Source organism: Apteryx rowi, unplaced genomic scaffold (genome assembly GCF_003343035.1).
Source record: "Apteryx rowi isolate R43461 unplaced genomic scaffold, aptRow1 scaffold_121, whole genome shotgun sequence".
In the NCBI taxonomy this organism is placed as follows: domain Eukaryota; kingdom Metazoa; phylum Chordata; class Aves; order Apterygiformes; family Apterygidae; genus Apteryx; species Apteryx rowi.
The window spans coordinates 1,799,185-1,814,743 of NW_020447431.1; the positions used below are offsets into that span (position 1 = coordinate 1,799,185).

The following is a 15,559-nucleotide window of genomic DNA, read 5'->3' on the forward strand; positions in this document are numbered from 1 at the left end:
GTGTATAAACCACAGCATAATTTTATATGCTTATAATGCAAAGTCTGCATTAGTTGCAGCAAAGTCCCAAGACTACTAAATCATCATTTTTTTCATTTTGCATGAACTACACATTTCTTTTCACATATATTCTATGGTGCAATAGCACATCCCTTAATTCTAAGGGTTGCTTTTATATTGTTCTGAGCAACCACTGATGGATTGTGTCTTTCCAGTTCCTATTACAATTCTGTTGCTCAGATCCTTGCAGAACTAGGCTTTTGTGAAGAATAAAAACAAAGTTTCTGATCATAGAAATTGATTTATGTTATATATATTCTTTAAAAAAAAATACCAATTTTGTTCCCTAAAGATTGAAAATGGGTACCAGGAAGTTATATGGCCTTCAGCAGTTAGTTGTTCTTCCACTACTACAACTTCAGCAAGTAGACTACATGAAACTTCTACAGCAAGGAAAAAACAGTATGGAACTGCTCCTTCTGCAATGCCTTACACCAGGTCCCCTAAATATGGAAACACAGAAAACTTTCCCACTACTTCCGCACCAGCTCCGTTGGAAATGACAGAGATTTCCCAGTCCCCTGAACCATCCACCTCTCCAACAAAGCCCACTATCCCCAAAGATTTGTACTCAAAGCAAAGAAATTTATATGAATTAAAACGTTTATACAAACATATTCACCCAGAATTAAGAAAGAGCTTAGAAAAAGATTACTTAAATGAGGTTTCTGATATTTTATCTAGTGAATCTGAAGCAAGGAATATAATGTCAGGAGATGTACAGCAAGCTAGATATGTTTTTGAAAACACTATTATCCCTCAGAAATTTACAAGCCCAGAAAAAGAATATTTAGAGTGGGATGAAATCCTAAAAGGTGAGGTTCGGTCTATGAGATGGATCTTTGAGAACCAACCTTTAGATTCAATTAAAGATGACTCTCCAGACCCAGACAAAGTTAGAAGCATTGCAGAGCAAGAAATCATTGCAGGTGGAGATGTTAAATACACAACCTGGATGTTTGAGACCCAGCCTATTGATGCACTGGGCGCACAGTCTTCAGAATCTGCAGAAACTACGGACAAGACCCCAGAGTTAGCTAGAGGAGATGTCCGCACAGCCACATGGATGTTTGAAACTCAGCCACTGGACTCAATGAATAAAATTTATCATGATGAAGAACAAACATCAGATGAGACTCGTATTAGAGAAATTTCTGGTGGTGATGTAAAAACTGTGAGGTACATGTTTGAAACACAGAGTCTGGATAAACTTGGGCAGCTATACTCAGTGGATGAAGTTAACTTGCTGCAGCTGAGGTCTGAGCTTAAAGAGATTAAAGGAAATGTGAAGAGAAGCATAAAGCATTTTGAAACTCGGCCATTTTATGTTATCAGAGACAACTTAGGTCAAATACTGGAGATTAAAACTGTCTGCCGAGAAGACATTGAAAAAGGGGATGTTAGAACAGCACGCTGGATGTTTGAAACACAGCCTTTAGACATGATTAACAAAGACCCAGTGGAAATTAAAGTTTTACATGGAATCTCTATGGAGGAAAACGTCAAAGGTGGCGTGCACAAGGCAAAATGGTTATTTGAAACACAGCCTTTAGACACTATCAAAGAGGATTCAGAGGAAATGATCACTCAGAAGGAAACTATTTTAGGGACTGATGTTTCCAGAAAGTGCTGGATTTTTGAAACTCAGCCTCTTGATGCTCTAAAAGATAATGATGACACAGCTCGTGCCCCCGCTGAAGAAATAATAGGAGGTGATGTAACTGGTACTAAACATTTATTTGAAACTTTACCAATGGATGCATTAAAGGACAGCCTAGATGCTGGTAAGCTTCAAAAGGTGGTTACTACTGAGGAAGAAAAAGGTGATGTAAGACATCAGAAATGGATTTTTGAGACTAAACCTCTTGAACAGATCAGAGAAGAAAGGAAAGAATTTGTCAGAACTGTAAAGCTTGAAGAAATCGACAGAGGTGATGTGAACAGCTACAAAAATATATTTGAATCAAGCAATTTAAAAAAATACAATGAATCACAAAAAATCCATGTGGAAGGTGAAATGAGAGGAGCTGTAGAGTTGAACAAAGCTCTTTTTGAAACAACTCCTCTCTATGCAATTCAAGACAATCTTGGTAAATATCATGAGGTTAGAACAATTAGGCAAGAAGAAATTTTAAGAGGAGATGTAAGGAGCTGCAGGTGGCTATTTGAAACAAGGCCTCTTGACCAATTTGATGAAAGTGATAAAAAAATCCAAATTATCAAGGGAATATCTTCACAAGAAGTAATTTCTGGTGATGTGAAAACAGCTAAATGGTTGTTTGAAACTCAGCCTCTTGATGCTATTAAACATTTTAGCAGTATGGGAGAAGAAGAAGAAATTAAAGCAGAACAGAGGACAGACATTGTTAAGGGAGATGTAAAAACATGTAGATGGCTTTTTGAAACACAGCCAATGGAATCACTTTATGACAAAGTTGAGGTAGTGACTGACACCGAAGAAATACATAAAGGAGATGTCAAAACCTGTACTCAGCTCTTTGAAACACAGCCTCTTGATGCAATAAAAGATGGTTCAGAAATAACAGAAAAACTACACACTGTGAATCGGGAGGATATTCAAGGAAGTGATGTCCGTACAGCATGTTGCCTTTTTGAAACAGAAAACCTAGAAAATATACAAGGAGAAGAAGGGAAGGAATTAAAACGAATAATGGAAATTCATATTCAGCCTGGGGATGTTTCAACTATGAGGCATAAATTTGAAAGCCACTCATTAGACTCCATAAATTTCAGTTCAGAGGAAGTTCTGGAAAAAATTAAAGCTATTCAAAAACAGGAAATACAGAAAGGAAATGTTCTACATTGCCGATGGCTTTTTGAAAACCACTCGATTGATGCTATAAAAGAAGACCAGGAAGACAGTGCCTCAGTCAGAACTGTAACAGATATAAAGGGGGGTAATGTGAGGAAAAGCTGTTTTATTTTTGAGACTTTCTCTTTGGACCAAATTAGAGATGAATCTGAAAATACCAGCACCAAGAAAACCGTTAGTGAAGAGGAAATAACAAAGGGAAATGTTAAAAACTATAGAATGATGTTTGAAAACCAATCACTTTATGCAATTCAGGACAAAGAAGGGAATTATCATGAAGTAACAACAGTTAAAAAGGATGAAGTGATTCATGGAGATGTACGTGGGACAAGGTGGTTGTTTGAAACAAAACCTTTAGATTCTATTAATGAATCAGATAATGTATACATTATTCGAGCTGTCACCCAGGAAGATATTCAGAAAGGAGATGTGAGCTCTGTCAGATACAGATTTGAGACTCAACCATTGGATAAAATTTCAGAAGATGAAAAAATAATAGTGCCCACTATCTGCAGTGTTGAAGGGGCTGATGTGAAGGCCAACAAACGATTGTTTGAGTCTGAAGAGCTAAATAAGGGCACATATATAAGAACAGTGAGTGTCAGTGAGGTCCAGCATGGCAATGTAAAAACTGCCACCTGGTTATTTGAGACACACACTCTAGATGAGATTAGAGCAGAGGGGTCAGAATATAAAGATGTTAAAACAGTCACAAAGGAAGATGTGCAAGAAGGTGATGTTCAGCATGCAGTGTGGCTTTTTGAAAACCAACCTTTGGACTCCATTAAGGAAACTGATGAAACTGAAATAAGAATAGCCAGGGAAAACATTCCACAGGTAGATGTAAAAACAACAACATGGCTTTTTGAAACAACACCTTTCCACGAGTTTAATGAAAGTAAGGTTGAAAAGCAAGAAATTATAGGCAAAAGTATCAAAGAAACTTTAAAGGAACTTTACTCTCAAAAAGTTGTGGAGTCTCATGGAATTATCATTGAGTCAGATGAAATTGGAGATGTCAGAATGGCAAAATATAAACTAATGAATCAAAAGACACCTGAAATACAAAAGGAAGAGATTATTAAAGGGGATCTAGGCAACATAATGATGAACCTGCTGTCCAGAAAAAGCACTACCAAAAAAGAGATTGTAGTAAATGATGATGAAAAAGGCAATGTTAATTTGACCAAAGCTCAGTTACTGAACAGATCAATAGAAGATCATGTTGAAAAAGAAGAGATAGTGAGAGGTGATATACAGCAGGCTATAAAAAATCTGTTTAGTAAGGATAGCTCCATAAAACGAGGAATTTTAATTCAGGAAAATGAGAGAGGTGATATCAACATGACAATATATTCTCTCCTTCACAAAAAGGATGGCAATAAAATCCAACGGGATGAAGTGATAGGTGGTGATGTGAAACGTACCATTCACAGCCTCCTGTCTTCTATAGCAAATAATGAAATATCAGAACGGACTAAAATAGAAGAAAATGAGAGGGGCAATGTTCAGTTTTTCACAACATGCATAGAAGCTGGAGCTCTGGACTATCTGAAACTGTTCCAGACAGGGTCAGATGAAACATTGGCAGTCAAGAAACAAGAGGAAGATGAGGAAATAATTGCTGGTGATGTAGAAGGCACAAAGCTGTTGCTAAAGAAACACAAGTTCCCCATTCAACGTACAGTTGCCGAAACTGACATCATCCCTGGAGATGTGTGTAATGCAGTTAAAAGTTTCACAGCAGAGCCACAGAATACAGCTAGTCATGTACACAAAGAAGAAATTATAAAAGGTGATTTGAAGGCAGCTTTAAATTCCCTCAGCCAGGCCATAAGTCAAACAACAGTTAAAGAAAAGGAAGAAGTTATAAAAGCTGACATCCTGGCAATACTGAAGTCACTTGAAGAAGCAGCTTTTCAACTGAAAGAAGCAGAAAAGCCTGATGTCATACCTGGAGATATTAAGAGGACCATTGAGTCCCTTGAAAAGGCAATAAACACAAAAATTGAAGTTCTGAAAGCAGAAGTTGTTCAGGGAGACCTTGATTCAACATTAAGGTCTTTGAAAGAAGCTCAGCTATCTTTCAAGGGCATAGACAAAGGAGATGTAATCAGCAGAGATACTCAGACTGCTGTGCAAAATGAGCTAGAAATCTGTGCAGTAAAGAAAATGGTACAATCTGGAGAAAGGAGTCATAGAGATATAAAAAGAACTGCCAAACCAGCTTTTAAGCCATCTCAACAATTAGCACATGGTAACATAACCCAAAATCCAGCAAAGTCTGTTAAATCTCACCATGAATGTTACCAGGAAATGCAGGCTAAAAACGAGACTTTTCTGAAAGAAGCTGCAAAGGATACTGGAAAGATACATTTAGATCAAAAACAGAGTACTGAGTCTCTTGGTATTAATAGGAAGCAGATGAATTTACCTAATTCACAACAAAAGAGCACCGAGAAAGTGGAAGAGTCAAGGGGTAAAACCAGAGTCCAGCACAATGGAGAAGAAGACACAAAATCTCTTACTGAACAACATATGAAAAATCAGTCTACCTTCTGTGGAAAAGTTAGGAGAAATGTAAGAACAGAGAAATCAGAAAAATGCAAAGCTCTGAGGAAAGACGGTATGTCCAGCAGCATGCAGTCCATTGGAAAAACAACAGAAAAGAAACAGAATTTATACAGTGAACAAAAAAAAAATGAATTTTCCAACAGAAACAATCAGGAAGAGATCATAAAAACAGCAGAAATGTCAGTAGATGTTTATAACTCCCAATCCAAAACCACTCAGCAACCAGCGAAGATGGCACCTAGTGAAATTTCTAAAGTGACAGACCACTTTCAAAAGCATGTGCCAAAGAGAGAAACAGAGCAATCTCAGTGTTGTACAGAGATTCTTGCCAGGAAAGAAATGAACACTGACCAAAAGCAACATGTAGTATCTATGACAGCAGGACAGAGTATAAAAGACAAACAAAAAGTAAAACTCACACAAGAAACAAATAGTAATTTTAAAGAAACTGAGAGCAGGAAAAGGACTGATATTCATCAGCAAAATAAGAAATCAGTAGGACAGTTTACTGGAAAGACTAAAATGGAAGCTACTAAATCAGAGGCTCAATTTTCTGTAAAAACTCCTCTGAATCAAGCCAAGAATGTAATGGAGAAAGACATAACAGAAATGGATTCCCTATTCCCTCCTCCACCATCACTTCCCCCATCACCACCACCTTCAGTTACATCTTCTGAAAGTGAATTTCCTCTGCCTCCTCCACCACCTCCTTTAACATCTGATAAACAGATGTTTCTTTCACCATCATCACCTAGAGAAATGATCAAAGCTGAGTTTGATCATTTTCCTCCTCCTCCACCACCGCTACCAATAGATGACAAATCCGAAAGTGAGTTCCTATCTGGTCTCCCTCTCCCACCACCTCCCCCACATCTTGTGATTCCTCCTACAATGCAACCAAAGGAAAAGAAAAAACATATTCCTAAATATCCAGAAGAGTCACTGCCTCATTCAGAGCAAAYTCATGCCAGTACTAAAGTGGCAGGTAAATCTATTGGTGTAGCATCATCACAAAAGCTCATCAAAATGGAGCCCTCAAGGGGCCTGGAAGGACTTGAGTCAAAAATGCCTCCTAAATTTGAACCAACAGTCCTTCAGATGCGCACAGAAACTGATATCACCAAAATTTTGGCAGAAAGTAAAAAGTMTGAAACTCTGATGAATGCGGTTAATCATGAACAGAAACAAGAGAGCAGTCATACAAGAACAGAGAAAGGAAGACGACTATCCTCTGTAACAGAAATGGCTAATCATTTACCCAAGGCTCAGGAAGAAATATTACCGGTCCAGAAAAAAAAGATTTTTCCAGTGATGAAATCTCCTTCCGTTCCTTCAGAGAATGGAACACAAATAAAACCCAAGCCTTATATTCGAAAATTTAAAACTCCATTAATGATAGCTGAAGAAAAATACAGACAGCAAAAGGAAGAGATAGAGAAAACAGAAGTCAAAAGTTTTTGCTGTGAGTCAGCCAAAACAAGCAACAAGGTTCAAGGAAGTCCAGCTGAAACGTCATTACAAAAATCAAACAAGCAAGATCAAGGTCCTGCACAAGGTGCAGCAGCCCCTGTAACGCCACAGAAAATTACAATTTCTGATTCTGATTTTCATGTCAATTTACAAGCAACAGGATTCAGAGGTGATAAAAAGCTATGTGCATCATTAGCTGTATCATCAGCCACCGAGCAGCTTCAGAAAGTTTTAGAAGCCTCAGCAGAAGATCATAGTAGTAAAAAAGTACTACCAGGTACAAAACATAATGTATCATGTCAAATAGAAAAAGTCCATCCAGATCAGACATTACATAAGCCTGAGCAGCTGAAGAATGTGGAACAATTGTGCAAGCCTCAAAATAAAATCACTCCCCCTACATTCAAAGTTAAAACTATTAAGCTTCCCATTGTAGAGCAGAGCTTACAGGAAACTCATAAAGATTCTGAAATACACCAAAACCAGCAGGGAACTAATGTTCAAAATGTTTTCACGCAACACAATCAGAAGAAGCAGAGAGAAGACATAAGCCTTACCATTAAGAAAAAAGAAAGAATTGCAAAGCAGGATCACCAAGAACACATTAATGGGAATGTGCTAGCTGAAAAAACACATTTAAAATGTACAGAAAACATGCAAGAATTACAGAAACAGGACTTCAGTCAAATGAAACAACAATTAGTTAGTGAAAAGGAAACAAGAAAAGGAGAATCCAGACATGAGAAAATCTTGCTGAGAAAAGAAATAAATCAGGCCCATGTACCAATTCATCCACAGAAAGACATGGTAACAATTCAGAAAAAACAAGAGCAGCCTAAGATTAAACCAGCAGTGAAAGCAGTCAAGGGAAAAGTAACTGACAGACAGCATGACTCACAGACCCAAATTACTGAACAAAAGAATGTGTGCGTTTCTGAGAGTAGAGTCCAAAAAAAAAATGTGTCCCAGGAATATAATAGTCTGCAAGAAAATACACGTGTGAAAGACAAAGGCATACAAGTAAAAGAAGGCCTCCTAAAGACAAAAGATCCAAAACAAGAAATTACGCACAAAAAATCTTTATATTCTTCTTCACCACCGCATACTGAGGAAAAACATGCAGTAGATATATTAGATATTTTGAGAAAAAGAGAGGAACTGCAGCAAGTTTTGTGCAGGGTGAAACAGTTCGAAGATGAGCCAAATAAAAATGGTCTAAAAACATTTAAGACATTTTTAAATATTATCCCTGTCTGGCTAATAGATCAAGAAAGAAAGAAAAATATAGCTCATATTGTAACAGAAAACAATTTTGAAAAAATGAAAGAAGAATTATCTGATATTAAAGATCAAGCAATCAAAATGCTTGCCTCATGTGAAGATTCAATCCAAACTGCTGTGTCCTCAAGAACAGTGAAATCCAGAAATAACAGCACTACTTATCAAGGCCCTTCCCAGAAGATATCAGGAATTACTATTGGCTCCAATAAAAAAGACTTGCATAAAACCACGGGCTCTATTAAAGAAGAAACAGTGCATCATGAAGCTAAACAGCAGTCCAGTGGATTTAGACAGACAGAATCCAGATCTTCTCCAGCACTAAGAATGCGATCACCATCTCCTACTTACATAACAATTGAGTCTAGAAGGACAGACTCTCCTCTAAGGGAGACACCCTCTTCCCCTACGCAAAGAGAAGGAACTTTGTTTCCTCTACCACCCCACAGATCTGCAACACCAAAAGCTAGAATTCAACAGCCACTGTCTTCTCCCTCTTCTCCAAGGAGCCAAGCTGAGCAACTGGCTAAGCTGAAAGACACCACAGCAAAATTATCACAAGGCGCAACACAGCATCGAGCTGTAAATCCACTTCCGATTGTAGAAAAAAGATCAGAAATCGTTAAATCTCCTGCAACACTTCGCCGACAAATTAAGATTGAAATGCATGCTAGGAAGCCTTTATCCTCAGTAACTCCACCTGTATATGAATCTCAAATAACTGCTGGTACAGTAAAAAATACAGAAGAAGCASAAGAAAAAAGTAGAAAAGCAGAGAAGAACAAAGACTACTTGTGCCAAGACCGATTAAACATTCCAGAACACTTACAGTCTCTGAGTGAAAGTTTAGATTCCATCTCAGTGACACAAAAATTTGAGAGTCCTAGGATTGATCAGCCAGGGCTTATTCATAGGTTTGAAGCATCAGAGACAGTAACACACACACAAAATGAGCCAACTACAGTAGTTGAGAGGTTAAGTAATGAAGGTGCATATGAAAAGGATAAGTTATTAGGAAAATTTGAGGACAAATCCATATTTGAAGTTAAGTCAATGACAAGAGATTTCAAAAGTGGTGAAGTGAATAGCAAAATAAAGGAGAGAACACACATATTTAACCAAGATGAATTTGGTATGGACAGCCAAAGACAGAAAGCTAATTTCCAAAACTCTTCTTGCTGGCAGCTAAGAGAATCAAAACAAGATATATCTTATAAACCAGGGCAATGCGAAGATAAAGAACAGTCATTTCAACCTGCAACATGTTTGGAAGCCAAGTTCCATAATGAATATTCTTCTGATAGGGATACATTAATAAACACAGTAGTTGAATCAAGAACTGCTACCTCAACTTCACAAAATGTTGATGGTGTGCAGTCAGGATTTGGCTTCAAGCATGCCCCCCCAACATATGAAGATGTTATCTCAGGACACATTCTGGATATTTCTACTGCTGATTCACCAGAAGAACTACTGAGAAATTTTCAGAAGACATGGCAAGAGAGTGCACAAGTTTTTAAAAGTCTTGGTTACACTGTCTCAGATACTTCTGAAACTGAAGTGAGAAGCAGCTTCCATGAGGAAGCAGAATATTTCAGTGGTAAATAAGCATGCAAAGTGTGAAGAAACTAAAACAATTTTAGGCATTATCATTCACCATCAGTGTGTTGTGCAGTAATGAATAACGTGTTTATAATCAAAGGGTGAAATAACATAAAACTAACAAACTTTTCTTAACTTTTGCTGTCTGTCTCTCCTCTTGTCTCAGCAATCTTTTACCATCTTCCCTTTCCAAGGGCATCTCCTTTGAGTGATGTGCTGAATGTGTGCCTAACAAATACTGACATGTTGAGTTTTGAGGCCTTTTTTGCTAAGGTAAAYACTGTATTTGAACTGGTACCATAAAAGATTACATAAAATCATTACTATTGTATTTGAGAAATACTAACATATTAGAAAATGTGCACAGTATGCATCTGGTTTTTAATCCTTGCAAATAATGCAACATGCTCTTAACTGAGATAGTGTTGCCTGTATAATATAGCCATAAAGATAATGTTCATTTTTATACAGAACTGTTTTTATTTTATTGAAGCACAAGATGTGAATTATAACAAAATGAACTATGTTTGGATGGGCTTCCTATTTGAGTAAAATTACTGAAACAGTTTACAAAATACCATGCAATTTTAAAAAAATTTTCATACTTCCTGCTGGATGATTTTACCTGTTGATACAGCCCTAGTCTGAATTAAGGCAGCAAACCCATGTATTATCTGATGCCTGAGTATAGGTCTCACATTACTAAGGAGTTGAGCCACACTCACTGAATTCCCTTCAAAAAAACCGAGCCTGTTTATTTTTTCATATTGAAGTATATGAAARTAGAACATATACTCTTTTCTCATGGTGCATGTATTACATGAAAAATGATATTAAAATAGTATTTAGATTACAAAGGCACTTGAAAATTAGAAAATATTACACTTGCCATTACTTGATGAACCTTCATATTTTCCCTTTGTGCATCTACTCTGAGCACTGAATATGGATGGGATCCTGTGGGAAAACCAGATGTCACCACAGCTTTGAATTAGCCGTTTGCAATACATGAACAGAATACAGATGCTTGACCAGTAATGAAAATGGCAGAACAAAGCTAATTAGTGCCTTACCTGCATGACTTCTAAATAGCAGGCTTGAATTTGGGTCCCCAGCTCTGTGCCCTGTGAAAAGAAGGGTGCTACCTGTGCTCATGCTAGAAGATAAAAGCAGAGTTAAGCAGGAGTAGCTTGTAATACTGTAAAACGAAGAACAGTCTGACTGTGGTCCAGCAAAAGACGTTAAGCACAGAGTTCATGTTACGATCTTAAAGCCAGTAGGAATAACCACTACCAGTAGAAATACTCAGTTCCCTGTAGGATCAAGCTTCTATGTGTTATTTTGGATATCTTCTATCTGGTAAATATTGACAATTTTAAATAATAGACCAGCCTTATCCCAAATGATTTTCTAGAACTGTTCACATGATTAATTTTCACAAAGATGAGTATTTGGTTCCACTATTCAGTCCTGGAAGCTCCTTTGGGATAAACCTCCCTAAACCCCAACAAAGTGACCTTTACCTTTTCTTTTCTATTGACTGTCGCCTTTCAAGGCACAACACTCGCAACCAGCTATCCAACTAAAGTGTGACAGTGTACCAGTGAGACAGTTTTCCAGGAGACATCTGCCTTCTTTTTTGTCTTCCCAATTACCTTATAACTTTCTATATTATCACAAAGCTTGATTCTTTTCTCTTCTCCCTCTTTACACTCAGAATACTTCCGCACCTAAGAATATTAATTTAAGTGAATCCTTATGGTTAGCTGACACAACCAATCTCAACAACAACAACAAGATCTATGCTTAGACAACCAGGAGACATGTAGAAATGTTGGTTAGAATTCAACATCTGCCCAACCCCAGTTTGTCAGTCCATTTTGAAACTAAATTGAACCTAAATTCCAAGATTTCTATTTCATGACCAACAATTCTTTTGGGTTTTTTTGCTTTTGCTAGTGGTTATTTTTTTACAAGTTCTAGATTATTCTGAAGATATTTAATTTCTCTTTTAGTATTTTTCACAGCTCTCATTATGGATAGTAGAGACATGTGGTAACTACAGCTGTAGTTATAAAATCGACACCGCTTTTCTGTCTTGATTTATGAATTGCTATAAAATCAATACCAGCCGACAAACTGAAAATAGATACAATGCTGTAATGGACCAAATTTTCTACTGATGTCAAGGGGCATTCTCTGCTGGTGTCAGTGAAGATGTATCTATTTCAACAGCGATTTGGTCCACTCTTTGTATTTGCCTGCTATACAGTTTTCATAGCAATTCATAAATCAAGACAGAAAAGCAGCATAGCCCAACTGATTGTCCATTATCTCCTTCTCTCTTCTGCCCCTTACTGGTATGGAATAAACCTTCTGTGTGTGCTTTCTAGTTTAGAGAAAACTAGTTTCCATTATAATTAATTATGCTTCATAAAAGAAAGACTTTGATATAGTTAGCTAATATTTTGACTGTAGCTAACTCAGTCTTGAAAATTAACAGAACAATCAGGTCTCAAACTTAAAATTGCAAAAATCACATATGATTATGTCCATAGCATATCTAAATCATATGAGCGTACAGTTTGCAGGTTACCACACAAGTGGAGCTCTTCAATGTCCTTTTGGCATGATTAAGCAAAGCTTCCTCATCAGAATTTCAAGCATCTGCCCCCTGATTATGTATCTCTAAATCATACTGTAGATTCACAGATTATACATACATTAACTCAGTTACACTTATATTAATAAACCTTTTATTATTTTATCTCATTTCACAAAATAAATATTTATTAAGAATAAATGGGAAATATTGTGCATGAGATAGTGAAGTCCTTTCAAATGTATGGATTTCTGAAAAGGAAAAGGCGAGTACTTTTTCACTTTCAAAGTATTACTGTTAATTACAAAAATGGAACCCTAAAATTGATAGCTATCAGTACATGGATAAATAGAAGAAAACTACAACTCTGAGTGTAGCAAAACATATTTAACATGGACTGATAAAACTAAATCATAATATTTGGCTACAGACTTTTTAATATCTATAACATAACTTTTTAATTTTGATTCTAGAAACTGCAGCTTCAGGAAAAGGAAATATGCACACTTTGTCAACAGAGAGTTTACCCAATGGAATGCCTAGTTGCCGACAAGCAGAATTTTCATAAATCATGTTTCCGATGTCACCACTGTGGCAGTAAATTAAGGTAAGAACTAACGGCATATTAATTCATGGAAAATCTGCATCTGAATATAAATAGAGTTGGTGATGTTATTTTCAACTGGACTATTCAGCCTATAGGATGTTGGGTTGACTGGGAAGTGACCTGGATTCCCCTTCTCTTCTCTGCTACTGACCTCTGCTCTATGCCTTGGAACAAGTCCTTTAAATTCTCTAAAGAAAGGCTTAATCCAAGTACCTTCTGAATTCTTGTGCATAGTATTTCTTCCTACTGGCTATTGTAGACCTTCAGGAGAGCTCATAAACAGGAAGCAGGAGACCCAGAAACTTGGCTGAAATTTAAGACATCTGAATGTAGGCCAAATTTTGTCTCATTTCTCATAAAATGAACGATGACAGTTCTCTGCCTTAGCAAAGCACTCTTGCAACCTTTATATGAAATGTAACATTTATTGCTGTGATTATCACACTGGAAAAGCTAGCAGTTCTTATCTTAAAACCTCTGAGGTTAGTTACACAAATTTCCTTGACTTCATTTGGGAGCAGAATTCAAATCTAACTGAACACAAGTGTGGCTGAATCTTACAATTCAGTACAAAGGCTACAGAAAACTGGCACTGTACAACATATTTTCTCCTATTTTGTAGAAAAATAGAGGCTTCAGTCTTCAATGCTATGAGAGGGAAAAAAAAAAAAAAACAGCCCCAAAGTGCTGTAGAACATTCCTATTTGAAGCTTCTGTTGTGCAATAAGTGAGTAAGTTTATGTTCTCCCTAAAATCCCAAAAGTATGACTCTTCTCCTTCGAGAAACTGGTTAATTTAGAAATTGTAAGGGAATTTGCAAATAAAAGTTTTAAATACTGTTTTCTTTTCTGTTTAGAATTGTGCAGTACATTGAATTTTCTCTCTTTTTACTCCTTCCTTCTTTATACATACTGTCACGTAGGGGTACTTGAAATGCCAAGTAAAGTGTCAAATTCATGATAGATTTATGATTTCTAGAAGTGTAAAACAAATTTTTTTCTATTTGGCAGCTTGGGAAATTATGCATCTCTCCATGGACAAATATACTGTAAACCTCATTTTAAGCAACTTTTCAAATCTAAAGGAAATTATGATGAAGGTTTTGGACACAAGCAACATAAAGAATTATGGAATTCTAAAGATCAGCATGGTTCAGTTGGCAATATTCACACTGAAGAAATAAATCCCATTAATGGTACACGTGTTGAACCAAAACTAATTACAGAAATTGATCAAGACTTGTACTCAGGTACTGAATATATCCATCCTGAGATTTTGGATGATCATTTGAAAAGATCCACAGAAAGAGGTAAATTAAAAATTACATGGCCTCCCTCAACAGATGATGCAACACCTAAGAAAACATTTTCTATTGAAGAAATGGCTAAAGTGAATAAGCCAAAGTGGCCCCCGGAAGGTTTTGCTCAAGACGATTCTAGTTTACATGCAAATAAACCTCTGGGCAATAAAAAGGAACCTCAGAAAGAAAATGTCCATAGTGATCTCAGAGAGCAAAAGAAAAATGACATTGCGGATGCACAACAAAATCAACACTCATCCTTTAGCTCTGTGTCTGAAAAAGAAGCTAGAAGTGTCTGTGAAAGAAAGATAAATGGAGCAGGCAATAAGGAAAAAGATGAGGAAACTGAGAATGTGCAAGATAAGCTGAATAAAACAGGAGGATCACAGATTAGGAAGGAAAGTGTTAAGGATATTAATGAAGGTGTGCACAGTGCGGAGAAGGAGAGAGAGAAAAAAATTAATGAAACTTATGATGTAGAAGTTGTACAGGTTACTAACATTGATGATGAAACTGTACAAAAGAATCATAAACAGTTCAGCTTGAATAMTAATACTAATAATAATAATAATTACACCACTTTTTCACATATGAACATTTGTAGCCAGGAAACATGTCTCTCAGCTATGTCTAACCCAATGACAAAATTAAGCCATGAAATTTTCACTGCATCTCAGCATGCATTTGAAAAGCTGGAAAATCAGTCTGGAAATGAAGAAATATTTGAGATATATGAATCTCAAGAGAGCTATTCTAGTGATACTGTAACTGTTTCACTGGATGAACAGAACTCCAAAGATAAGGATGCTGTTACCTCTAATAGTCTTGTTCAATTCCATAAAGATGCCACTTGTCAGAAATCTTGTACTAGTACCACATTAGTTTTAAAGGAGGCCACTAATACAACATCCCCTATTGATATGGAGTTGGTATGCACYGGGGAAGAATCAGAGCATGACAAAAATATAAATACTATTTTATCTGACACTGTGAAAACATCTTCTTTTCTTAATAAAGACAGCCTGGTTTTAAATGTTGGTCTATTAGATTCTGTAGACATAACTAAAAATTCTTCCAGCCTATATTCAAAAGAACATGGGAATTATGATCTGGCACTGAATGATATTAACGTCTGTCAAGAAGATGAAATAATCAAAGTGTCAGAGAATGACATAAGCGCAAGTTCAGATTTACTGAGCTCAAGACATTCAGCTGTTCCATCATCCCAAGGAG

At 36.6% G+C, this 15,559-nt stretch overlaps 1 protein-coding gene across 1 annotated transcript in view; it reads left to right on the forward strand.

Moving 5' to 3' along the window:
* XIRP2 (xin actin binding repeat containing 2) overlaps nucleotides 1-12,987 on the forward strand; it is a 28,687-nt gene extending 15,700 nt beyond the window's left edge. Inside the window, exons 6-8 of the mRNA XM_026090992.1 lie at nucleotides 353-5,568; nucleotides 5,611-9,815; nucleotides 12,893-12,987. Of these exons, the coding sequence (XP_025946777.1) occupies nucleotides 353-5,568; nucleotides 5,611-9,815; nucleotides 12,893-12,987 (9,516 nt within the window). The remainder of the gene's footprint in view (nucleotides 1-352; nucleotides 5,569-5,610; nucleotides 9,816-12,892) is intronic.
* Nucleotides 12,988-15,559: the final 2,572 nt, after the last annotated feature.